The following is a 19,415-nucleotide window of genomic DNA, read 5'->3' as shown; positions in this document are numbered from 1 at the left end:
ATATCATATACAAACACTGCTATGCAAATACTACATACATAAACTAGCCCGGCTAACCGGGCATTGTCTGGTGCTGTTCTAATGCTGTTGCCATTTTGAAGAAATCAAATTTTGTATTTTTTCTAATTTTTGTGGGGACCTAAAACACTTCCTTACATCCACTAGGGACAGGGATCATTTAATATTAACTTTTGCATAGCTACAAAGTCTGAGAAACTATATAGCGATTTGAAAAAATAAATCCCTCCAAAAAAAATCAGACTTTAAATTTTTTTTTTTTTGCCAAAAACATTCCCCGGCACTCACTGATGAACGTCTGAAAGTTTGACAAATATCCGTTCAGCCATCTCTGAGAAAAATGGTGACACACAGACAGACAAACAGTCAGACAGACAGACAGACAAACATCTTTTGTCGTATCGATAAAAGTGAATTTGTATATTTGTTTAGATATTCTTCAAAAACTAAAAAAACTACTGAACCAAATCCAACCAAATTTTGCATGTCGCCTAAGGGTACCCCACGTATGGTTTCTGTCTCGGTAGCATTTCTGGGGGAGGGTTATTGAAGTGAAAATAAAGTCAGAACAATTAATTACGTATCTTATCTGCATCGGTGCTGTTTAAATTACTAACACATCATTATAGGCATATATCTGACCTTTGCATTGCTATTGAAATCGATATAGCTAACATCACCTTCATCAACCATCTTTACTGCTTATATTTGTATATGGTGCGAGCAAAAATCGCTTCCGCTTCACTGCGAAGCTCCATGTTGGATTATTTGGTTTGAACCTCTACTTAACACGAGTGAAATGATGAGTGAGAAGGAATGAAGGGAGAGCAGTGGCATACCTCGGGGGTGGGGTGTCAGGTGTGTACGCACGTCCCCCCAACAAAAAAAAGGTCCAAATTATTTTAAAGCATTATTTTTAGTTAGTCACGTGTCCTAAGGTGAACTCAGGGAAGATGGAAGCCTCCCTCTGGCGCAGAAGGATGAAAGCTCACTTGATCTTGATTTTCAGTGTGAATACACAGACACCATGAGTAAGATTAAATGATCGATTTACTGTTTGACGATTCTCTTATTTATAATTATCCTTTGAAATAACTAATTAAAGACAGCGCATCATGGTTCGTCGTGGGCACCTTTGCTGGTGAGCAGGGTAATTCACGGAAGATAAGTGAAGTGTCATTGAGATGAATTTTCTAATGTTTCTAAGTGCGCTCATCGGATTCCTGACTAAATTTCCTTTATCATGATGGACACAGTATGTCGAAGATGTATGTATTTAAATTAATGAATTACGACTTTTGAGGATGTACCGAGGTGAATTTAAAATAACTTGCGATTCTCAAAGACTGCTTTCTTATGTTACACACATTGGATTTTTTTTTTTTCAAATGATAGCAATTTTTGCTGACGGAATGATAATTTCACTGATCATGTCACAAATTTGTGCAAAATGCCTTCATGTTTAAGCATTTCAATTTGGAACCTTTGTCGCAATGTGTGTACATAATTAAATATATAATAAAGCAAAGCCGCTTCGCATAATAAAGTGTTTTTTTTTTTGGTGATTTTTCACTGGACAATTATGTATACGGCCTATGTTTACCTGTGAGATTGTAACTCCAGTCTTTCAGCAGGGTTTAGTCTTTCTTAGTCTTTCAGCAGGGTTCCAAGGTTGCAACTTGGAACCCTGCTGAAAGACAAAGCGAACAACAAGTTCCTGCCTCAATGTGTTTTAAAAATTTGATCAGATCATCTATTTGTGCTGTATCCGGCCTATGTTTACCTGTGAGATTGGAATTGAAAAACCATGCTTTTGATCATTAAATGCGTGTCCAATACATTGTCCCTCATCTTTTCTCCCCCCCCCTCCCCCTCATGTATATTGACCACAAAGACTACTTTGATAGACTTTAATGATAAACTTTATTCATTACTTGTAATATTATACAAACAAAAGTAGGTGTATACACATCCATGTATTCATATTACGTATGTTCCCTTTTCTGACGTGGTGTTTCCTGTCACCAGTTAATTGGTGAATTGAACTTCAACTCAAATTTTATTCAGTATTCGAGATTTCAATCAATGAAATAGTATTTTATATGCTGCCATGTTGATGCCATAACGACGTATGGCCTTAAAACGCCCCAAAATGATAACCCACTGAACTGTGTTATTTATTGACACTTTTACTTTCCACGGTAAAGCAATGCGGTGTACCTCGTACCCCATAATGGGCATGATGGGTGCTGCACTATCATGCTCTCAGTGAGCCAATTTATTGAAACTTCGCACCCCCAATCAAAAATCCTGCGTACAGGCGTGGAAAGAAGGAACGCATGGAGAGAAGCAATGAAGGGAAGAAAGCAAATGGTGGGTTGGCGTGCCGTGGCAGTGTGGAGTTTGATTAGAGCCTGTGTGAAATGAGCATCGGTTTCCTGAAGTGAAAGGACAGTTTCCTAGTGTGGAAGAACATTATACTTATAAATGACGGAAATCCGCATTCACAATTTCAGTTATGCGAATGTTAATGCAAATTGCTGCGGCGATGTCGCACTATATATTTTTTTTATAGTGCCATTGACATGGCCTTTAAACCAAGCCGGTACAATTTGTAGCGTAATTACCTCCGCCACTGAAGGTGCAAGAGGTTATGTTTTCACCCCTTTCTGTCCGTTTGTCTGTCTGTGTACAGGATATCTCAAAAAGTTGTGGACGGATTTGGATGAAACTTGGTGGGCAGGTTGGGTGTGTGACCATGACAAATTGATTCGATTTTAGTGAGGACCTGAATCTGGATCAAACAACTAGAATTTTAAAAATGATTCTTCACCATTGAGAGATTAGGCTCAAAAACGATATATAGCACGATATCTCAAAAAGTTGTGGACGGATTCGGACGAAACTTGGCGGGCCGGTTGGGTGTGTTGCACGGACGAATTGATTCGATTTTGGTGAAGATCCGAATCCGGATCTGGATACGAGAGTTATTTAACTTTTAAAGTGAATCTTCACCATTGAGAGAAAGGGCCAAAAACGATATTGTACCGTGTCGCATGATATTTCAAAAATGTATTGGGCCCGATATGTTCTAGTGGATCAGGCATTGCGCGGCGGAGGTATGCGCTCCACCAAGTGCCCTTCTAGTTTGCCCTGTCGTTGGCAATTGTGACATTCAATCTCAATGAGAAATAAATTTCATCATTGATTCATTGACCAACATTATGTTTTTTAAAAGTCTTTTTCACCCACATATCGATCATTTCGTTCTTCAGACAATGTCTCAACAGAAAAGACCAAATTAATCAAAAGCTGCATTTTCAATGGGAATAGGGTGACTTATTGAGACAGAGGAGTAAAAAGAAGCACGATTCGGAAGAAAATGAGAGAATAAGGCAAGAATTAGAGCAAGTTTGTCTGTGACTGATTTAAATGCATTGAGCACAAAACAAAGAAGCTCAGTGGAGATTTGTTAATCAACAAACGGATTATGAGAGGACATCAAGGCAGACATAAAATAGTCTTCAGCATTAGAGAAGGTGGCGTTTATCTCTGCACAGACATCGACGGTACCTGTCTGGCAGGCCTCTCGCATAATATATATTCCTGTACTATTTATTCTGTCCCATAAAAATTATTTTCAAAAAATTGTGAAAATTCCTAATTGACTCTGATCCCAAAAGACAATTAACATGCTTCACATGCCCAGATGGGAATGCATGTATGTGCCGAGTATGAAAGAAATGCCTCCATTTGTCTTCGAGTAGAGGCTCTGGATGGATGCACAGATTGATGAACTGGACCCGAAATATAAGTTCCCAGCCGGGTTGTTTCCCAGTTGGGGGCTAATAAACACGTTTATTTTTCAGGCACAGTGCTATGAACATATTTCATCAGTGAAAACGAGGTGTTAATTTCACGAACACTACGTAACTGGTGGTTCTTCCACCATGTGAAGACGGCGTACCTTGTAAACTCTTTGCAATTGTAAAGTCCATGACCCAGCTAAACAAAGCCATCACAAGTCCGAGCAGCAGAAGGAAAATCCAATCTTCACCAATGCGAGAAATGAGGCATCTCCGGAGGCCGCTCAAACACACTGCGATTTAAAAGAAAATGGCACCGCGAGTCACTGATGGGCCAGAATATGGTGGGAGCATGATTTCCTAGTGCAGCAAGACAGACAATGCCACAAAAGGGTTAAAAGCACAACCATTTAGAATGCTCATAAATTTCAAAAGTCATTTCTGCAAATACACCACGGTGTTGTTTCACAACTATCAGTAATCTTCCAATAAAATGCGGTTTCCATGCTTCTAATTCATCATAATGTATATTTCTCAGGATGGGGGACAGGAAGCCGGCCGGCCCATTATTTGATCCCAAATAAAATGACTCAACTTGGTACAATAATCCCTTGCACGGCATTGTTGTTATCGACTCCAGTTCATTCGACTCAAAAGGATATAATATTACTTTTCTTCTCAATGAGTCTGATGAAACATTTATTCCATTGAGTACAACGAGAATTAAATGAACAATTTCAACATTGCTTATGTGCACACTGTACACATTTCACTGATTTATGAATACAATGAAGGCACTGTTTGCATGATTACATTTAAAAAATGACAAATCATCATCGTATACCATACTCCTTGCAGAGTGTTGGTGCTGCCAAAGCAGTTACTTGGTTACAATCCTGGTCGGGTCACCACTCTGGCTCACGAAATCAGGGCAGGAATTTGTAATTTGTTAGGGGTGCTGGCGATAGCTCGCCTACTCTTCGCGAGAGGCACCATGGGATCTTTAACGTCCGCCAATTAAAGCAGGCGGAACGCCAAGTTTAATGTCCATCTGAGGGACGGCACACACACTGATGCCTCAACCTACCTGTGAAACACCAGGATGTCAGTTTATAGCTGTGCCTAGATTTGAACCCAGAATAGACAGCTTAGAGAAATTTATTTTCCCATTTGAGATTTTCTCATGACGGTGTGCGTGCGCGCGCGCGTGCAATTCACACCCTCCCCCATGGAGTTCGTTCGTTCAGGTAGGCATATTGGACCGGAAGTCCATTGTGAGTTTGGCCTGCAGGTGTGCACCAATTCCTGTGGGTGTGGTTGCGACAAACATGCAACAGTCCCTATTTTTTTGGAGCAGAAATTTGGAATCTAGAAAGGATGCTGGCAATACCTCACCTACTATTCGTCAAAAGAGACTGTGATTTTTAACGTTTACAAAAGAATGTTAGCAGACAGGTGACCAAACAATGTCCACCCCAGGATAACGGATTTTGTGATGCAACACCCTTCCATCAACGTTGAAAGTGGATGTTCAATGTCTTGTCTGGAATCAAACACCGATTGGACAAATCAAATGCCAGTGAACTACCATTGAGCTATCTTGCCATCTTGTTAGCAGCATCAAAACTATTCATACTCACTTGAGACTTAACATTCACAAAGGTTAGTGAAAGGCGGGGACCAAAGGAGCTTTTCATTAACAGGCAGCTCGTTTGGCCTGGACTATTACCAAATGCAACTCGTGTGGAACAGGGCTTTTGGAACATTACCAAAGGGAGGGAGATGTTTTCTTCAAGATTGTGTCGCGTGATGAGACATGGGTCCATCATTTCACGCCAGAGTCAAAGCAAGGCAGCATGGAATTGAAGACATTCTTGGTTCCCACCAGCAAAAACATTCAAGGTTCAGCCATCGGCCAGAAATCTTATGGCAAAAGTGTTTTTGGACATTCATAGTTTATTTTTTGTGGAATTTCTTCAACGTGGGATAATCAAACACAGCATACTGGAGTGACTTGTTATGTAATAAAGTGAGAGAAACAACACGGAGAAGACGACTGGGCATGCTGTTTCAAAGAGTGATCTTACTGAACAATAATGCTCGCCCTCACACAGAAAATGTGATCACTACCACTCTAAAGGAGATAAGTTGGGGAGTTCGAAGTCTTTTCCCATACAGTCTAGACTTGTCACTTTAGATTTATATCTCTTTGGACCACTCAAAAAAACAAACATCTGGAAGGTATTAAGTTTACAAATGATAAAGCTGTCAAAGCATGTGTCCTGAAATGGCTGCCTACATATCTGAAATATTTCTCTGCAGGTGACATCAAGAGGTTAGCACATTGATGTTAAGGTCAAACTGAATGACAAAGTTGCCTTGTATAGCATTATGGCACTGCATTACTGTAAAAGTAGAGAAATAGGTGAAGTTTCAAAAACTCCAAACACCCACCCACCTCCCACACTGCCCTCCACCCTCGCCTCCAATTCTTTTTAAAAAAAATTTTTTTAACAGGATCTAAGGCTCGTAGTGGAGCTTTAGAACAAAACAAAAAAATCCATGTCAACCTTGATCTACTTCATAGTCGTGGTTGTCATATCAACTTTAAAAAATTAATATTATTAATATCATTTACATGTTTTGGGAACTTGGTGCAAAGAGGCACCAGAGGATGAATTCGACAGGAAGTAAGATTAAGAATAATTATAATTATAGGCAAACAATGAATGTGCAGAGCTGATAGCTTAGTAATGAGCATGACAACCGATACCTTTGAAATGCCCTTTGTAAATTCAAAACGTACATGGAGCCATACATTATAGAAAAAGTCATATTGTTAATCTAAGGCAGAGTAACGTCACTCTGAGGAGGTAAGCAGCCTCACATTGACAGCAACGGCGGCACACCCCATTGTATCGGTGTAAATCCTTCCGATGGGACTTGCACGCATCTCTGAAATGCCGGTCTCGCTGAACTGACTGCACCCTGATCCGTGCTGCTTCTTTCTTTGCAAAGTCACCAAGGTCTTGTGTGTAGCGCCCATACATCTATGAGGAAGAATGCAGTTGGAGAGGGAGAGTTGGGGAGAGAGAATGGGGAGTGCAAAGAGGTGAAGGGATGGGTGAGGTCAATATTCTATCAGTTTTGATTATGTCATATTGTTACGGCTGTGGAAATTCACAGAACACCATAAAGGTCCGTAGTTCAGTTAGATCGTTAAGTCTGTGTTCAGTTAGATTTCCCCACCGTTGTTTAATGGGCTTTATTCGTGTCACAGGGCTGTGATCCTTTAAGATATCCGTTTTTCTTTACTATCGTTATTTTGAACCACAACAACCACGATCGCCTCAAACCACAGCAACCACGATCGCCTCAAACCACAACAACCACGATCGCACCAAACCACAACTCTCTATCGGTGGCAAGCGGATTTTCCCGCCTGCTTTTCCCGCGCTTTGGTGTGGGGGAAGTGCGATTCCAGCCAGAGGTCAAAGGTGAAAAAAGGTGGGGGCCTGATTTTGGGGGAATGAATCTCCCTGGACCTGTGCCAAGAATGATTCTCTCGGCCCCCGCGAGGCACGCAGGGAGGGGGGTGAGAGGGCACGCCCCTTTTGTGGAAGCTTCCTGCAGGAGCTGGAAGGTGGGCGTAGCGATAAAAGGGGAGGGGCGAGGCGTTGGAACGGGGGGATATAAGGGCGCGCAGAACGCCAGGTCGTGGGTGTGTGGTGGTTTTCGTGGGTGCATGGGGCTTCTTCTTCTTCTTCATCGTCTTGGTCTTCGAAGTCTTGGGTTCGGTGGTTTGGGTCGAGTCGTCAGAGCTCGCAGTCGGTGGGGAGTCCGGGCGTGGCACAAAGGACGAGGACGGGAGGCGCCGCTTTGCAGCTCTGCCACGCAGCCTGCGAACCCGGGAGGAGAGCGCCGGAGAGAGCTCACCCACCATCGCACCACGAGGGTGCAGGTAACCTGCAACGGTCTCGTGGGGTCCGTTCGGTCATCCAGGCTCCACGCCATAAAGGTCTACGGACCCTGTCTGGCACCCTCGTCTTTGAGGGTGGCCTTTTATTTCCTTTTGAATGAATGTTGGTGGCGCCGTGTCCTGCAAGTAAAAACTGTTAAGTGACTTGATAATTGCTTATAGTCGGTCGTGGTGCTTTCACCTTGCTCATGTCTTTGCCCCCGTCCCGTGCATGATTGTTTGCCTGCATATGTGTTTTTGAATACCTGCATTGATTGCATGGCTGTATATGTGTGCTGTGTAAAATAAATGTGCTGGTCTAAATGTAACCCGATCGTCGTGTCTTTTCCCCCATTGGAACGCCATATTGCATCTCGGAATATTAGTTGGGTTTTAAATACCCGTTAAATAGAATCGGATCCGGCGAGGTCCGGCGATAATACCCGCTCGGTTATCACTGCAGAATGGAACGGACCGCTTGAGCGGTTGGGGTCCAAGCCGACCTGCGCCGAGATACAGTCTCCCGGTAGGCTACCCGCGCAGGTACTTAGGTATATCGAGATTCGGCGATTGACCCTATTTTTCGTGGGTAGAAAATTGGCTAGGCCGTGGTGGGGTTGAAGACCCACCTGTGACAGGGTTCCGGCGTTGTTCCGGAAGGTCACGACTGAATTGTCCGTCAGGTGGGCGAGCGGCTACTATTAGTGAAAAGCGGTCGTTCGCACGCCGGTGGGCGCGAATTCGTAACAATATATAGATGGTCTCACACAGTAGCACCAAACACTTACTAGTTACCTGTGATGGCTACAATTATTCAAAATTTTCAAAACTCCCACCAATGACATTCGGAACAAGAACGACACTCAGTAGAGCGCATACCTCCGCCAGGCTGAACATATAGTTTACGCTTTGTATCCCACTGATAGGCCGGATCTGGATCCGGACTTTGAGCAAGATATAATTAGCTTGTTCTTGTCAACTAACCAACTCATCCATCTAGTTTTGTCATAACCCGTTCACAACATTTTGAAATATCATGCTATGAGTGGGGTTACCTTTCTGGGACCCCATGATTACTTTATAAAGAACTAAGTTTGAAGGTGGATTTAGGTACATTGGGACATTATCTTTAAAATGAGCTGCTACACACTTCATGAAACGACGGAAAACGGCTGCGAGGAGGCGGTTTCCAAAATGGCCAACATGAGAATACTGTATTACATACAGTATTTCAGATTTCTACCAGTTTCGCCCACAGAGTTACTCACGGTGTCTGCTCCAGGGCTTTTAGTGGTTTGAAACACACCTGTCATACTGAAAACACCCATCGGCATTCGGAAATACTGAATTTATTTGTGTCCTAAAGATGTTACAAAACAAAATGGCCGCGATGGAGATCCCGGGTGGATCCACTTTTATCACATATCTTATTGCACATTAATACAATATTCTTAAGTAATAATGCAACCAGTACGATCTCTTCAGGATAGATAAGATTATATGGAGAAAAAGAAAAGGATTGGACAGATATCCATATCGACACCAAAGAACTAAAAAAATGTTTCATTTCCCCCCCCCCCCCCCCCAAAATTAGAGCATACATCGAGAGCTTCATAATGCCTAAAGATGAAGATTTCGCCGAGCTACACTTTATCCTATCACATACGTAATAATTGCAAACCCTACACATGGGGGGGGGGGGGGAGGAGAAGATTATAGATGGGTTGTGATGTGGGCAGGGGGGTTGCTTAGCTTCTTGCGTAATTATTTTATCATATATTTTTGATTGGGAACCGCGACTGATTCTTTTATTTTATATATATTATTTAGTTTTCATTCTCATGATTCCTTGAGTCACACACACGATTAAAGTGCAATATGCTGTAAATATTGCGCCGATCAACGAAACTAGTTCATGGTAAGTAAAAATGAACTTTTATTTTGGATCCAAAACAAAAATGGCAGGATGCTTAAAATGATGCAATTTAAACTCAATGTTTATCTTCGTAAGGTAATACAGAATACCGTCCTTCAAGCTTAAACTCCAAGCAGTTAAAACAGCAACTATTTCTGGGATCAAGGCATGCTTTGGGGACCATGGCAAAATAAACGGTAAAATAAGATGACACTCATGACAAAAGAGTCAGCTAACCTCTTGGAATTATTTTCAGTGTTTTTATTTGCAAGTGTTTTTAATGAAACTGTAATTATGTTCTGAAACTTTTTAAAATTTCCCCTTATGAATCGCTAGCCCCCATGAATGTAAGCCCTTTTCCCCGATTGAAAAAATGCCCTGACATTCGCGAATTCACCGCAGTTTTCAAGAACATATTCCCCATGAATATCAGGGTTTATGGTATATGGTTATTTGAGTAGTTGTAAATAATAATAATAATAATAATAATAATAATAATAACAATAATAATAATAAAAATAATAGTAATAAATAGAGTTCATAAAACGCCTCACTCCTTGCAGTGTTAAGTATATAATTCATTCGAAATAAAATAATGATTTTAAAGGTCATTTCAAAAAAATACCGGAAGTTTTGTGCCATTGAAGCAATCTTATACACCACTATATTCAACATGTCCAGGTACTGCAAAACTGGAGGTTTTTGTAAGCGATAAGAAGGTAATTTATGTTCTAAAGTGTTCAAGCATATAATTACATTTAAGTATAACAAAGATTGTAAAGGTCGTATAAATAAGTTAATTCCGGAGATTTACCGCTGTTGACATAGTGTTTCCACCACCTTATTTCACACATTACATTAGTTCTTCGTGCCTGTTGTTTGTGTCCTTTATGACATTCTTAAAAACAGTAAGTTTCCTGTTTGGAATTATTTTCAATGTTGGTTGACGGCCAGACAGACAAACATAGTTTAAAACATATTATATATATATATATATATATATATATATATATATATATATATATATATATATATATATATGTAATAATATCTCACTTGTGTCCGAAGGAAGCGGTTCAATTTGGCATTTTTAATATGAAATGGGCAAAGCCAAGAAACAAATGAAACCCATTAGAATTACCCTTGAGAACCCTTCAGAATTACCCTTTGGAACGAAACACGGTGGGTTAGAAAGGTTATTTTTCTTCATTTTTAACAGTCGGATGGAGGAAGGCCATAGCCTTCCAAAATATTGAAGCAGCTTCTCCACTTAAAAATTATCTCACTCCTCTCTGTGCATGTACAATCAGGACAAATTCAGAGCCATCGTACTGCTGAACTCCAGGTTAGTTTTCTGATTCATGTTCCAATTTGTGTTTGAAACATTACATTCAAATTAACTTAAATTGTTCCTCGATCATAAAATGACATTTGCAGATGGACGGACAGACGGACAGAAGTGAACCAATTGCTTAACCTGGCTTTTCACTTCACGTGAACACAATCTCAAATTTGAAAAATGCAGAGTTGTAATGCATTGAAAACTCAAGACAGAATCAGTAGCTCAATTAACCTCAGCATAAAGGCAGTAAAATGAGGAGATTGTGATAATTTTAAAATGTATTTAATCATAAAAATGATCTGATTGAAATAAAAAAATAAGTGGCGGAAGTAAATCGGCTTATTGAAAGTGGCGCATTGAAAATATGAAAAAGCATGCACATAACTAACTATTCCATCAGGTTATTGAAACAACAACAACAGCAAAGCCTTTTTCTTAACCATCATTTTTTGGGGGAGAGGTCAGGAATTACATAAGGTTGACCTCAGGTGACATGAGGTTGACGATTACATATTAACCTCAAGTCAAGAAGGAAGACGTTATCCAATGGTAAAAAAATATATATAGATTAAAATTGAATACTCAAGCAAGATAGATTGCTTGTAACAAAACTGCTAACTTGGGTAAATGTTTCCAAAACTTGTAAAACCACATTATACTGAAAATATTGCCATGAAATGGATCAAAAGACCAATGAATAGACCAGAACTGAGTTGTTCAAATGCCTGTAGAAACTGCAGGGTTAAGGGCATATTTTTTTTAAATACGATGCAAGGATTGTAATACAGTATAACGTTGCCTGCCTTGGTCAGAGCAAATTATCAGGGTGCAAATAGTAACAGCTGTCTATCAAGTGACCATGATACCCGTCGGTGACATTATCGTCCGGGTTTGACCCCACATTCAAAATTCCTGCCGAATAATCATCATTATTATTCACAGCGTTATTTGTTTGTGGTATCATCACCTTCTTCATTGTTTAACTGCATATCATAAGAAACCCTCAAGGTGGCTGAATAGGCTAAAAGAAAAACACAGGAAACACTGAAAAGTTAAAAAATAAAAACGCTTCAAGGAAGTATAAAAATATGGCAACTTGCAACATCAACACAGCATGAAGAATCAATGACCAAACAGCTGTAATATATATTCCTCAAAGGGTGAGGTGCAAATTACAGATATGATGGTGTCATTGCAACATATATGACAGTGAGTGGACTGTACAAACTGACAAGCAAAGGCTTACCCCAGATGTAAGCCTCACTCTTTCTACATCATCATCATCTTCATCAGCAAGCTCTAACACCCTATCTTCGTTGGCCATGGTGAACCAGATCTGTGTGCCCACATTATCACTGCAGTCATGTGAAGCCACAGTGACCCCACACAGAATGCTGCCCGTCTCCTTCACCGGCGATAACCCTCTCGCCTTGCCTTAGACCCAAACGCCTTGAAGCACAGGCCGTGGCTAATCCAGGTAGCGGCCACTGCCAGGGATTCGTTTGCATTGCAAGGTGTTGATTTCAGAACCTATTCCAAGTAACACAGACCATGTGATCTCCATAACACTCTGGTCAGAGGAAATCCCGGGTGCTGTGATCCAGACCTGAATGACTAGGAAGGTTACCAACGACTTTGTCACGTGTCGCAAGCACTGACTATGGCTGTGAGGAAAGAGCAGACAATCATAAATGCAGGTGGTCATGACCACACTGACTAGATCGTAACCGAACCAGTGGCAGCGACTCTCCGCATAGGGCAGCATGCTAATTATATTACTTGGCCTCGTGTCAATCTGGGATGGATACTACAATCATACATCACCAACAGAACAAGAATCAACGCAACTTTCCCCAACATATTTAGCGTGCTTCACACGAAGGAATTCTGCACTCAATCAGCGGCAACAAGCCAACCAAACCAGTTGATTGGATGTGCAAGTGAAGAGTAAAATAGTCTTTTAAATTGCACTATGGGAGAAATATGCAATCTTGAAGCATTTTAGGAGAGATACTGATGAATAAAAGTTTTTTTTTTATTGATGATTTAATCGGCCTTCCTCTACCTCTGGTCATAAATTCTTCAGTTCGGCTTAATTTTACAATTGCCATGACATGATTAACTGGAAAGGCACTCGGTGGAGCGCATACCTCCGCCATGTAATGCCTGATCCACAAGATCATATCGGGCCCAATATCTTTTTGGAATATCATGCTGCACATCGTTTTTGGCCATGTCTCTCAATGGTAAAGAATCACTTTGAAAATTAAATAATTCTCGTCACCAAATCTGAATTCGGATCTTCACCAAAATTGAATCAATTCTTCCTTGTCACAGACCCAACCTGTCCTCCAAATTTCATCCGAATCTGTTCACAACTTTTTGAGATATCCTGCGCACAGACAGACAGACAAACAGACAGAGAGTGATGAAAATATAACCTCTTTCACCTTCGGTGGCAGGGGTAAACATTTACAATCAATTAAACTGACAACAGGAAGTGTTTTGAAATTCCTGCATGATTAAGTTGCAAGAAGAACTTTAAATCAGGAACACGGAGACAATGGGGTAAAAGAACAGCATCCAATATCGTCTCATCAGCTCACAGATGGGTGGTGTTTTCCAAACTTTGATTTCAGCTGTTAGGGTTAGGGTTAGGGTTAGGGTTTGTTCGGGTTTTTCCAGTATATGCTTTAATTGGTAATCTTAACCACTTGGTTGTTTAGTATACGAGTTGACCATGTGTTCAGGACATGGTTTCCATCTTGAGGCAGTTTCGTTGCGCTCCTCCACTTGGGGCCGTATCTTGGCCTTCAGCATGCTTCAGAGGCGGTCATGTCCCCCCTCCCCCCAGTCAAATAATACAAACACTATTAATCAATTATTTTTTGGAGCGGCTGTTTTGTGGCGCGGTTGAAGAGTTTTTGTTTTTTTTCCCACCGGTTGATGTGAGTTCGACTTCCATGACTGCCCGCTCTCGCCAAAACGACTCTTTGCAAGAGTGGCGAGTGTGATAAATTGCCTTCAACATAAGTTGAGGGAAGCCTTCGTCCCGCAGTGGACTGAAATACGTATGCCGATTTGGGGTACAAACACCTCACTATATTCAACAACTATGGTCAAAAAACACACACACACACACACACACACACACACACACACACACACACACACACACACACACACACACACACACACACACACAGTTTTTTTCACAAGGGTGTTCCTCACAAGTCTAATCATTTATTGAACAGTAACAGCAGGCCATTCCTAAAGCATCATATAAAGATTTAAAGGATGTTGTAAATTATATGACTTCCACAATACCCTGTACAGTACTTGCAAGATTTTCAAACCTCAAAATAGTTTACCTTAAGTTAGAACCTTACTAACCTGTAAATCATGATACATTTTCCAACTTGGGCCGACTACTCCTGTGGATGTCAGGCTAAACACACACACACACACACACACACACACACACACACACACACACACACACACACACACACACACACACACACACACACACACACACACACGACATCTGTGCCTAATAATTAATATATTTTTGCGGACCGGCGGGGTCGGATGAGAAGACCACTAGGTGGGGGAAGCTACGTCGATTCCCACCAGACTCCCCGGAAATGTAGGCCGTCGCTCACGGATAATTCCGTGACACGGCGGGTCGCTTAACCGACCGTGGACGCCAATAACTAAACCTCGTGACCGAGGGTCCTCCCGCCTTTGGAATCGGGTTACCTAATTAACCACGCTGTTTAACCACCGGGGAACCACGCCCTCGGTGCACCTTGTCCGAACCGGATCACTCTACCGGATTGGATCACCTTTCCAGATCGGATGCAGCCGAGCGACACTGCCAAGGACGTACCGGCTAGAAGGAACGGACCGTTGGGAATAAAGACCCAGCTAGACTTAGATTCGAACCATGCTGGACCAATGAGGGAAAAGACAAAGGCGAGCTGGGAACATTTCTACAACAATTATTTATTTACAGCAAGCGAGGAAAAGTATGTGGCACGACAAAGGTTTATTGGGTATGTTACGCAGGGAAAGAGGAGAGGGGTGTGGTGGGTGCGACAATTATACAAGCAACTTACTAAGCAGACTTGACGCGAGATTATTCACAATAACAACAACAAAAGATATTCTTCAAGCTTACTTGACAGACAGGCACCAACACACTCAGACACACACTCAGACAAAGAAAACCCAATGAAAAGAAAAGGACTTTTGCAGCCAGGGAGGAAGGGGGTTGAGGTGATAGTTTTTCGGTACCTGAGCGTTTCGGGGGAAGGGGATGCTCTGTGGTGTAGTCACACAAATCGTCACACTGCACGGCCACAGCCGCACGTGTCGAGATCGTGTCTGTCGGAGTAGCTTGAGTGGAGAAGGGTGGAGTCCAGAGGGCGGGGGTGGAGCAATAGGCAGGACGCTTGGTCGACGTCGTGTGGTCGGAGACAAGTAGCAGGAACACACACTTCACTCCTCCTTCAATTCCACAATTGCCTCAATTCTCCTCCATTCTCTTTAATTCACGGAGGACCCCTCCATCTTTATAGAGCCCGGAGCTCGGGGAGAAGCCATGCCGAAACCGACGTCATCGTCAGAGCTGGGCATTCCGACCGGCTCCGACCCTTCATTTGGTCCGCCTTCCTGGGCTGGGTTTCGGCCAGATGCCGGTATAGCCCGCCCACCTGGGTGCAAAACGTACGTGACATGTCGCGCATGTCTGGCCTTGGTCAGATGGATGGTGGTGCAGCTTAAAGCGTTTATCCAGCCGAACGTGCTCGTCGGGATTTTTCCTCAGAAAACGACACTCCAGGTAGACGATGGTACGCTGTGGCAAGCGGGACGAGGGTAGCAAGCGAGATGAAGGTAGCAAGCGAGGCAAATTTACCTCAGCAGTGAAAAGAGGAAGAGTGGGAAGTGGAATGGAGGGGAAAATTATTTAATAAACCTAACTAATAGCCCATCACAACGCAGTCCCTGCTGTCCCACTAGACAAAAGGTAGGGATCTATCTGCACCTAGATTAATGGGATAACTATCTCAGGACAACTATCTGATGTATGCATGCGGTTCCGAGAACCGCAACAATATATTACCAGTTTCAGTTTCTGCCGAGGCAGTTTTCATTTGGCTAAGGAGTACAGTCATGGACAGGTCGCCACTCCGACGTAGGATACCCGAATGGCTTACTACTCCAGTAAGCTGGAACTCATTTTTCCCACCTCGGAAGGATGATAGGCTGAGTCAACCCACCTGGTGTTATTTCAACGACATGGCAGTGACTCAAACTCAAGACCCTGAGATCTTAGGCCGTTAACCGTGAAAGCCAACACCAGGCTTTATTACTACTAAACCTGATATGAACGACTTTTGTATCACGATCCCTATAAATATTAAAGCAGATCAACATGGAACCATCCACATAATACTAACGTCACACATCAGAAATATAATATTGCCGTCTTAACAACCAAGCAATCTTTGTAAATTTACATCTGACAAAATTTTAAAACATGCTCGAACAACGTTTGCAAAACTTTTAAAGAGCCATCATACAAGGCAGCGAGCTAGTGGCTATTAAATTTCCAAACCGATGAAAAATTTAAATGGGTGCATTCTGCACTCAAAGGTGCAGGTAAGATTTGGCGATGGTAAGTCCAAAAGAATGCGGCTCAAATAGACAATTGAGCTTTTAGAATAAGGCGATTAAAAATAAATACGCAATGTGTACACAAGAGGACAGTATGCATTATTATGTTGCGGCGCCGTCCGTACGAGGTACATTGGGAGTTTGTCGGAGTAGACCTGTTTTTTTTTTTTTGTTTTTTTTTAATGAAATCAAACATTAAATTACTTTTTATCACTTAATGGTGAGCCAATTAAAATACTTTTACATATATTTCCCTCCATTTTGGAGTTCTGGATACAGCAGTATTTCACTGTTACCATTTCACAATGCAAGGCCATTAAAACAATTTGAACTAAATTTTAAGTTTTTGTTCAGAGAAGTTGCTTTAAACATTACGTGACTATAGAATACAGATTACAATTGACCTAATAGCTTGTAAACAAGTGTGAGCATATCCTTCATGCTTACTAAAACAGAAAATTGGTTTTATCTACCATTCAGCCAGCACCAAAAAATCACCGTTTTCACAACTCACCAAGTTTGTTACCCCAGTCAGAATTAATCACCAGCCCTTGATAGTTTTTTTTTTATACTTACCGGAGATTTTGACAAGGGTGTAAGGACGTCGGGGCCCATGCACACGCAGTAGCGCAAAGTCGCCTCACCCTCGGGCCCCATGGTGTATGGATTAAAGACCCGTATGGCGTAAAGCTCCGCCATGGTGCGTCCACCACCTAACCCACTCTTACAGGATTCCAACATCATCACAATGAAAAGAAAACCGAGAGAGAGAGAGGGAGAGAGAGAGAGAGAGAGAGAGAGAGAGAGAGAGAGAGAGAGAGAGAGAGAGAGAGAGAGAGAGAGAGAGAGAGAGAGAGAGAGAGAGAGAGAGAGAGAGAGAGAGAGAGAGAGAGAGAGAGAGAGAGAGAGAGAGAGAGAGAGAGAGAGAGAGAGAGAGAGAGAGAGAGAGAGAGAGAGAGAGAGAGAGAGAGAGAGACCGAGAGACCGTTAATTATTGCTCGACGAGTGAAAGCCTCTTCGTGTGCAGAGCTGAAATTATAAAGTAGTTTCCTTGTCCCGGTCAGGTATTTTAACCACTGTGATGTAAGAAGCATGGGCCTGGCCGAGAGGAAGGGTCATGCGCCAATAATGGAAGTTCACGCTAAAGCATTGTGCATCGTCTCGGGGGCCGGGTGAGCGCACCATGCCAGCAGTGAAAGCCGAGCCGTGTTTTTGCTGATTAATTGTCCTGACTCCTTTGGGAAATGGGTCTCCCTACCAGCCATTGTGTTTCAATGACCGGTGTATAGTCTGCGCCCTTTCCAGTCCACGTGCAAGGATCTATTGGCATCTGGTTCAATTGGCCGCCTCCCAGTTGCCTCTCGTCGCCCGAGAACTTCACAGTATTGAAGTTCCATAGATCAGTGTCTGTCGAAATAAAAAAATCATGGGAATGTGCCATGATGTCGCAGATGGGAATGTGGACAAACATGCTGGGTGTGGCAACGATCATAGTACAACTGCCTCAGAAGCAATGGTTTTGGGGTGACTTGAGCAAAAAGTAAGCCATTCGAGTATCAAACGTCGGGGTGGCGACAAAAAGCAATGGTTTACTAAAATAGGAACAACAGCAACAAAAAAAAACGGTTTAAAAGTATAACGAGTTAGGTAAATGTATTTCAAACCAACCATGTACTTTTAGCAAGTGGATGGAAGAGAAATGAAATGTTTATCGGAAGAGGGTGTAACGCATAGAACACAGGAAAGAAAGATAAACAACAGTGAATTACTCAGTCACGCCTTCAGCAAGGCCAAATGTATCAGCTGTATGCATCCTGTTAGGACCACTGTCAGTGTTCGCTAAAGTATGCCATTACAAATGCAACATGGTATCTTTAAAAACCCCATGAATCTGCACGGCACGTCCAACTTGGAATGCAATGATGGGTAGGTATGTCTGCAATCCATCTATCCAGAGGAAAATATAAACCTCGACTACAAACCAATCGATGTTTGGTCACAAGCATCAATTTGAGCACTGCAGCACAGAGAGCAGAGTTTGGTATTCAGGATGGAATGTTAATTAGGCTTTTTAAATCTGTTTGATAGATGAAATGTTACCTTTATGGTTTAAACCTAAGATGAGCACAATATGTCTTCTTCCTTCTTATGAAGACAATGCTGCGGGGTAGCATCATTGGCAGAGGGTGTGGCTGTGCCGCTGATGCAATGCCCTCTCCTGGTTCGGGCAGGAATTTGGAATTTGTTCAGGATGCGGACGATAGCTCACCTACCCTTTGAAAAGGATACCATAGGATCTTTAACGTCCACCAACGAATGCTGGCAGACGGGCGCCAGTTTAACATGCGACCGAGGGACGAGGACGGCACACGCGTTGATGAATCACTGTCTGTGAAACACCAGGATGACATTTTATAGCTGGGTCGGGATTCAAACCCAGGCTAGACAGCTTAAAGGCGAGTGTATGTACCTCACAGCCATCCTGTCTGTCCACAATATAAGTAATCTGTTTTGATAGCATCCATTTGAACAACGGTTGTTAAAAATAAAAACTCAATGGAATGACTTGGCAGGAGACTGAGGATCAGGATCTTTTCCTTTCCCACCCCAGACCGGTTGGTAGCCCAGCAGTTGTCCACCACCTCGTATTTAATTTGCCTCACTCATCCACAACTGACTAATCCCTTACAAGCC

The 19,415-nt window shown here is 42.3% G+C and overlaps 1 protein-coding gene across 9 annotated transcripts in view; it reads right to left on the bottom strand.

Annotated features, from left to right (window-relative positions):
- LOC147028623 (chloride channel protein 2-like) overlaps positions 1-19,415 on the bottom strand; it is a 131,883-nt gene that overhangs the window by 53,408 nt on the left and 59,060 nt on the right. For 4 of the 9 annotated variants that reach the window (XM_085879230.1, XM_085879231.1, XM_085879232.1 and 1 more), the window contains 2 exons: positions 6,712-6,874; positions 3,986-4,117 (listed from right to left, as the gene is read on the bottom strand). In XM_085879230.1, coding sequence (XP_085735356.1) covers positions 3,986-4,117; positions 6,712-6,874 — 295 coding nt within the window. Of the gene's footprint in view, positions 1-3,985; positions 4,118-6,711; positions 6,875-17,297; positions 17,520-19,415 lie in introns of those variants that run through there. The other 5 variants (XM_085879235.1, XM_085879234.1, XM_085879227.1 and 2 more) reach the window with 4 other exon arrangements.

The sequence above is a fragment of the Eptatretus burgeri genome, chromosome 4 (assembly GCF_056783735.1).
Source record: "Eptatretus burgeri isolate ZD-2024b chromosome 4, Ebu_testis_v1, whole genome shotgun sequence".
Taxonomy (NCBI): Eukaryota; Metazoa; Chordata; class Myxini; order Myxiniformes; family Myxinidae; genus Eptatretus; species Eptatretus burgeri.
Note: the sequence above shows the minus strand (reverse complement) of the source record. Positions and strands in the feature narration are given on the sequence as shown.